The 8,380-nt window shown below is 45.8% G+C and overlaps 1 protein-coding gene across 2 annotated transcripts in view; it reads right to left on the bottom strand.

Moving 5' to 3' along the window:
* Positions 1 to 7,756, bottom strand: part of LOC126268110 (epidermal growth factor receptor) — a 706,996-nt gene extending 699,240 nt beyond the window's left edge. For both annotated transcript variants that reach the window (XM_049973626.1, XM_049973624.1), the window contains exon 1: positions 7,571 to 7,756. In XM_049973626.1, the coding sequence (XP_049829583.1) occupies positions 7,571 to 7,655 (85 nt within the window). In that variant the 5' untranslated portion in view covers positions 7,656 to 7,756. The remainder of the gene's footprint in view (positions 1 to 7,570) is intronic.
* Positions 7,757 to 8,380: the final 624 nt, after the last annotated feature.

Consider the following 8,380-nt stretch of genomic DNA (forward strand, 5'->3'; position numbering starts at 1 on the left):
ACAGGGATGATTTCTCTAAAAAGGACATGGCCGATATCTTTCCGCTCCTTGAAACATGCCGAGCTTATGCTCCGTCTCTAATGACTTCGTTGTCGATGGGACGTTTAACTCTAAGCTTGCTTTATTTTTCGCGATGCGAAACGAATACATACAAAATGTGAGGTAGATATGTATGATAGCATCGTGGCTGCATAATAACGTGCAGAAGAATCTCAAGATGCTGCCAGTACCCAAAACCCAGTAAAGACATGTGATTCAGCTGAGGACAACTCGGGAACTCTCGTCGTTATGCTAATCGACGTGAATTGCTAGTGAAGTCGTTCTTGTTTTGGTAACTATAATGAACGCATGTTCCACTTTAGTATTATATCTGCACTGTTGTGAAAAAAATATCTAATGAAAACCCCTACCAATCATTGGTCTTGCTTCGTAGGTGTGGTTGTGTGCCTCTATGATATAGTCGTTCCGTGGCTGCAGCTACATTGGAGATATGTTTGTGGAGTGACCAGACTAACCTGTGGTTCCTGAGGATGGGCAGAAGCCTTTCCAGTAGCTGTAGGGGCAACAGTATAGATTTTATTTATCCGGTCTGGTAGTGTAACATAGCCATCTTGTCCTTGCCAAGTTGCTACTCAAATGGCTATGAGCACTATGGGACTTAACATCTGTGGTCATCAGTCCCCTAGAACTTAGAACTACTTAAACCTAACTAACCTAAGGACATAACACACATCCATGCCCGAGGCAGGATTCGAACCTGCGACCGTAGCAGTCGCACGGTTCCGGACTGCGCGCCTAGAACCGCGAGACCACCGCGGCCGGCCATCCATGCCAGAGGCAGGATTCGAACCTGCGATCGTAGCGGTCGCGCTATTCCAGACGGTAACGCCTAGAACCGCTCTGCCACATCGGCCGGATAAGTTGCTACTGCGGACGGGTGATAACAAGGGGAAACAATATCCCTAACACTTCCCATGGACAGCTCTACTTTATGATTTGGTGACGATGACATCTTCTTGGGTAAAATATTCCTTTCGCGTCTCTGGCCGAGGACTACTCAGAGAAGACCACAACAGAATCTAATGAATGGAAAAATATGAATCCCAGTGCCGGCACGTAACCAATTCCTTTCCAACTACGTTAATGGACTTTCAGAGGCAATACAAGCATCTGACGCACGGGTCACATCACCAGTAACGGCGTACACCTTTATCCCACAAGACAATGTGGAGAAGTTTGGAATACAGCTCACGTGTTGTATTTACGGTGTCGTATCTGATTGTGTGACTGAAAGCTATAATAATAAATGCAGTTGACTGGTTGACCTTCTCATACTCTCCATATGTCGCAGTTGTTGTCTAAAGTGAGGCACCAAAAGACCTCGGGCAGTGGTAATGACTTCCGCAGAGATGCGCCATCTGCTAACTGGGAACTGCTTGAGCGCCAGAAAGGAGGTGTAATGGGCGTGCAAATCTGCCGGCACGCATAGATTAAATCAGACACACTTCAGCCTGTCGTTTACAACATTGAACGCACATTAAGCTTTACAAGCTCATGATGTCAGCAAAAGATTGCCAGCAAGGAAATTTCTCAGAAAATTTATTTCGCACTAGCGAAGCTCTTTTCATTTACATACGCTTCCTGAAAAGCACGCGTTGTTAACTTGTTTCGCAGAAGCAGAATGACGACACAAGGTTCGCCTTTACACTGGAGTGAGGTTATGAATGGGCGCAAAGAGAAGCATCTGGTTATGCTCAAAGAAGTAGTAGTCCCTTTCAGAGGCAGACGAGTGAGAGGTGGTCACCGTCGACATTACCACAGAGTAGCAACATCATTGCGTTCTGTCCACGCAACATTAACGTACAACTGCCACGTGATCTCGAGATACCGCCGGTTTTTTTTGTTTTTTTTTTTTAAAGCTTTCTGCTGAGTTCGAAACTTATAATATCATTTGTATTTGTTGTGTTTTTACCACTTGTTTATTCGCAATAGCAATGGTGAATTACGGTTCTTGGCACAGGCGGAAAGAGAAGGACGTTGAAGGAGAAAAAGTTTGTGTTGTTATGAATACTTTAACGTATTGTGCTGCTTTGGCTGCATTTTGAATAAATGTTTTTAGCCTATTATCCTTTGTGCAGAATGTGCAGGACTGTTGAGCAAAGTCTTTGGTCATGTGCAGCAGTAATTTCTTGACACTGACATACACAAAAGGCAGTTTAAATCAACAACTCGAAAAATGGCCATTTCTCTTAACAGTGGTGAACCTCAAAGAAGGCGTCGAAGTTAGTTTTCTTTTCCTCTTTATACAATTCTGACAGCTCACACCTGCGTAATTTATTCACATTTTAGTTTTAAACTGAAACATACTTCCCATCTGGTACCATGTAACATCAAGAAACAGTTTCGTTGTTGTATTTCAAAGCAAAATTTCGTAAAATATTCCTCTCTTGGCCAGAGAGGATGGTTTGCACTATAGATAAGAAAACCCTTGTGTGTGTGTGTGTGTGTGTGTGTGTGTGTGTGTGTGTGTGTGTGTAAAGAAAGAAAGAAAGAAAGAGAGAGAGAGCGCAACAACTTTTTAGAGTACAAAAACTTGAAAGTAAATAATAAGTTAAAAAGTTGCAGGTTCGCCACCTTGTATTCAGTAAAATATCAGCACTTATCTTAAAATACATTTTCTGCACAGATCTGGTACAGAACAATTGCTTTGTTTATTTTATCGCAACAACGGTAGTCTCACTCCTAGGTCGTATTTTCTGCTTTGGAAGTAAGTCAACAATAAATCAATCGTCTGAATGTGATTCATAATAATGAAAAAAAAACTGATAAAAGACACACACAGAGTAACCAAAGTACAAAACCAGCTGCTGCGTTGTTGGATTTGACTTTGAATTTATTGTCTTTACCATTTGAGTAACAAGCGTAAAAATATCAATACAGAAGATGTCATGAAACTTTTCCACTTGTGTCGTCCAATTCCCTCGATGCCGTTAAATGGTCCGACACCGAAGAGCTAAAATAAACATTACAGAAGCAACTGTGTTATAAGTTCATGTAATATTCTGTTCTGTGTGTTGTTTGTAGGGAGGGGGGGGGGGGGGGCGAAGCTGAGAGGAGAGTGCAACGTGTCATCTATATTTGTAATATTTGCGATGCGTCTAGCTTTATAGTGCATTTAAGAAGCGATCGTATTTTTTATTCACTTTTTATTTAGTTTGTAGTGTAATGGGAGCATGTATATACAATTCGCTAGATAAGTACATCAAAGTGTTAGCAGTAAGCAAAATTGTGCGCTAGGTTACAAGGAAGAGAATTAATACACAAGAACTTCAGAAAAGAAACGCCGATGAAGCAGGTGTTATAATCGCTAATATGCTGCAGATTCGGTGTTTCTCGGACACTTTCTTTGACTGCAATACTAACGCAGCTAAGAACTACAACAGACTCGCCAACAAGGTTGAGTGCTGCGTAACACCGAAAAATTGCGGCGGCTGACCCAGATATTAAAATAAAATGGCTGCTTCTGAGCTGCGACACTTGTCGCAAGGAACCTCTTCAAAGCTAAGAGTTCGGTTTCTTCCAGGTATCAAATACAGATTGTTTCGACGTTTACGAAGTGTCAATGCCAAATCCACGGCACCTGCGAAAAGAATATGTCTGTAATAGTGATGCATGCGCTATGGCATTCTAAATGTTCGAGGCGCTGTACGGATAAACCACCGCGGCGACCTGAGATCACGTGACCAGGCTTTTGATGTACGTTGACGTCACAAAATGTGTTCTGCACATCGGAGTGCTGACTCCAGAGATATTTGTACGGTCATTACCATCGCACCCTCTTCCGAGATTACTGGAGCCGGCCGGTGAGAATCCTGCCTCGGGCATGGATGTGTGTGATGTCCTTGAGTTAGTTAGGTTTAAGTAGTTCTAAGTTCTAGGGGACTGATGATCTCGGATGTTAAGTCCCATAGTGCTCAGAGCCATTTCAACCTTCTTTTTTTTTTTTTTTTTTTGAGATTACTGGCTGTACTTGTTCTATTTACTTCCGCAACTGGAATCCGAAAACACTGACACGATGCTTTGTCGTCGTGGAAACATGGCGAACGCTATAGCTGAGTACTTAACAAAGATCGCCACATCGACGACGGACGCGGGAATCGGGATTCAGTCTGCGTCCGAGACAGGATTGTACCCCGCGCGCCTTAACGAGAGTGCCTAACGGGGACTTCCATGTCACCGCAAAACGCCGCAGCTGCGCGTTTTCCCACATTTCTGTCGCCGCAGACACTGCCTCTGCTGGGACCGCAATATCAGCGATCTCACACACACACGCAGCGGACTGTGAAGCTAAAATACCGTCTAACTCGATGTAGAGCAACGAGGGCTGCGTACCCGCCCTTACCTCAGCGTGACACCTGAAGTTACTCGTTGCAATGTTCGTGGGTACAGCGGATTAAAGATAACAGCGGAAGGTAGGTAGGATCCTTAGCAGTGAGTCCTTGTTGTTTCACTATGTCCATAAACGCAGTACAGTGCAAGATATTTCTGGTGTTATTGATGATTGCGACAATTTATTGTGTGTCATTGTGGAACCAGCTGTCCAGTCTGCATATGCGTAACATTTGTCACTATTCCTTGTAAAGACAGAAATTGAATTATAATGTTTTCATCACACATTAACCGCATATATCCTTGCTGTTTAGCATCATAAACGGACAATGAAGAAGCACTCGGGGCGCTATTTAAAACTTCTTTTGTAGGTTATTATTTACCACTGATTTTGAATCGGGTGCTTGCTAAGTAGTACGCATTTTTTCGACATTTAACAAGTCTTGAATCTCTGGCATCTTTTGTGTATGTGAGAAATGCAGCTTCCGAAAAAGCACACCAGGCCAGTTTTCAGGTCGGTGGAAACCCGGAACGTACCACACACAAAAGGAAAAAGTAGTGTTTATTATTCCCGAGGGAGCACCCTCAAGTCGTTTTCAAAGGTCAAAAGAGGTCAGCGAAATGCCGCTGCCTGCTTGTACCCTGCAGCGAGTGCTTTTTCACTCAGAATAGCCCTTTCTGAACAGTTAAAGAGAGAGCGCTGGTCTTAATATACACCGATCCGACATGCTTCATATATATGACAGTCGATGGAGACGTCATATCAAGCTGTGCCTCGTTTTCAAAAAAGTGACTACTGCTGTTATTTCTTCTACGCGAAGAAGACTGATTTCCTTCTCCCATATTACAGTAACACCCCAATTAAAATAACCCGTGACGTGATAATAAGCGTTAACCATTCATCCCAGCTCTGCGTTGTGTCATGTCGAGTATGTGGATAGCTCTGAAGGAGTGAAAAGAATAACATCGCTGCGGAGGTTCGAGTCCTCCCTCGGGCATGGGTGTGTGTGTTCCTCCTTAGGATAATTTAGGTTAATTAGTGTGTAAGCTTCGGGACTGATGACGTTAGCAGTTAAGTCCCATAACATTTCACACACACTTGAACTTGAATAATATCGCTTGACGCCTGAAACCGGGTATATCTAAACGAAGCTCATCTGCCAATGGTAGTATACGAGAGCACAGCCAATGGGGCAAACAAAATGTGTTCTCAGTATATGTTACGGCCTTTTAGTCGAGTTTTCTGTCAAAACGTTTGTTGTGCACATTTCTCCTAGGCAGTTACGTCGCGTCCAGATTCTCATGCGGTTGGAAGGTTGGGGTTGAACGCATCCGTCGATGACGATATAATTAGAGACAGAGCACAAGGTTGAACAGGGAAAGAAATCTGCCGTGCTATTTTAAAAGATCCATTACGGCATTTGCCATTTAAGGAAATCACGGAAAACCTGAATCGGGACGGCTAGACGGGGAACTCAACTTCCGTCCACTATGGTGGGCGTCCGTTGTCACTACTACGTCTCTCTAGCAGCTATACAGAAGTTGACAAATTCGTCTAAACGAATCGAATGTCTGCCAACCTTGTAAAGAATCTCATTCCAATTGCGCTGTGGAAAGGAGGTATTTAAAGAGTCGAAGATTTGTAGTTTAGAGAAATACTGCAAGTGTAACTATTGTATAACAAACAGTATTTTTTTTCCCACGATGAAGAATCAGGCGTCCTGCACAGGCCAGTCTGGGGCTAATTTACACCAAAGCATATTATTCACTGCGGTGATAAAAGTCATGCGAGAGCGATATGTGTGTATACACACGGCGGGAGTAACGCGTGCACAAGGTATAAAAAGGGTAATGCACTGGCGGAGCTCTCATTTGTTCTCAGGCGATTCATGTGGTTATAAGCGGGCGACGGGAATTAGCAGACTTGAATGCGGAATGGTAGTTGGAGCTAGACGCGTGGGGCATTCCATTTCGGAAAACGTTAGGGAATTCAATATTCCGAGATCCACAGTGTCAAGAGTGTGCCGAGAATACCAAATTTCAAGCATTTCCTCTCGCCCAAGCCAGTGGCCGCCAGCTTTCACTTAATGACCGAGATCAACAGCGTTTGCATAGAGTACTCATTGCTAATAGACAAGCGACACTGCGTGAAATAACCCCAGAAATCAATGTGCGACGAAATTTGGCGTTTATGGGCTATGGCTGCAGACGGCCGAAGCGAGCCCCTTTGCTAACAACACGGCATTCACTTGAAACGCCTATCCTGGGCCTGTGGCCTAAACGACACAAAAACCGTGATCGCATCAGATGAATCCCGATTTCGGTTGGAAAGAGGTGATGGTAGGGTCCGAGAATGGTGCAGACCCCATGAAGCCATGGATCCAAGTTGTCAATAAGGTCCTGTGCAAGTTGGTGCTAGCTCCACAGTGGTTTAGGCTGTGTTTACAGGGAATTGACTGGGTTCTCTTCCAACTGATTTGTTAATTGACTGAAAATGATTATGTTCGGCTACTTGGGGGCCATTTGCAGTCATTCAAGGACTTCAAATTCCCAAACAACGATGGCATTCTTATGGATGACAGTGCGCCATGTCTCCGGGCTGCAGTTATTCGCTGTTCGTTTGAAGAACATTCTGGACAATTCGAGAGAATAATTTGGCATTCCAAATCGACCGGCAAGAATTCCACAGAAAATCTATGGGACATAATCCCGCACCGGCAACCCTTGCGCAATTGTGGATTGCTGTAGAGGCATCATGGCTCAGTATTTTTGCAATAAACTTCCAACAACTTGTTGTTGGATGCCAAGTCGACTTGCTACACTACGCGAGGCAAAAGGAGGTACGACACGATACTACGAGGTATCCAATGACTTTTGTCACGTCAGAGTAATCTTACATGTGGATGTGTGATACAGCAGTCCGTATTTTCTTTCCCCGATGAACAGTTAGCCGCTCTGAGGTCTATTTGCACCAAAGCATACGTCTACATCTGTTGTCGACTTGGCGCATTTCTTTTGGGAGTGCAACTAAAGAAATGGAAGCTCCTTTTTAATCTATAAGGCACGAATGGATAACGCTCAGTAAACAGATTTACTGTCGCGTGGACCACCGACCACAAACACCACAACACTGTTGCCGGAAAGGCGAGCACGTGCGCCGTCTTGTCGGTGGGACGCTCACCTCTTTCCTCGGTGCGGGCGCGCGTCAGCCCTAGCAGCGCCGCCGCGGTGACCGCCAGCAGCGCAAATCCGCGAGCCGCCGCCATGACGACGCACACGCGATCTCCCTGGACACTAGAGCACTCGCGAATAGCGTGCGGCAAATCTCCCGCGCACAACAGACAACGCCATGGGCCGCCGGCCGCGGACTGGAGGAGGTCGTCGGCGGCCGCCTTGAGATGGCGCCTCGCCCCCCACCGCGCGCCGCGGCGCCTGCCCATTGGCCGGCGCGGCGCGTGACGTCACGCGCGGCGTCTTGAGTCGCGGAGCAACAGCAACAGGTGGCGGGCGGCGCGTCCTTAGCTGCGACGCGGCGTCGGGACACACGTGTTGCAAGCCGTTGCGTTCGCTTCTCGAGGCCAGCGGGCGAGGACACAAATTCGCGCGCCACTCGCGAGCTCCAGCAGAACGTGGGCGGCACCTGCGGCGTCGACGCCTGAGCTCAGACGTAACGAGGCATCTCGAACAGACTGACCTCCTCTAAAACATCGATCACGTGAAACCCAATTCGCACTTTTCCCACGTGACGTCCTGAATGCTATGGTAGTCAGGTAGGAGCAGTACTTTCTGACTTCCGGAAAGCATTTGATTCAGTATCACTCTTAAGCTCGTTGCTGAGAGTGCGATCGTACGGGTTGGCAAACAAAATTTGACACTATTCAGTGTTTCTTGGTAGAAGCGACACAGTGTGTTACCTTGGACGGAGAAACGTGGACAGTGACTTCAGGTGTGTCCCAGGGATCTGTGCTGTGACCTTTCGCTCAAATGGTTC

Source organism: Schistocerca gregaria, chromosome 4 (genome assembly GCF_023897955.1).
Source record: "Schistocerca gregaria isolate iqSchGreg1 chromosome 4, iqSchGreg1.2, whole genome shotgun sequence".
NCBI lineage: Eukaryota > Metazoa > Arthropoda > Insecta > Orthoptera > Acrididae > Schistocerca > Schistocerca gregaria.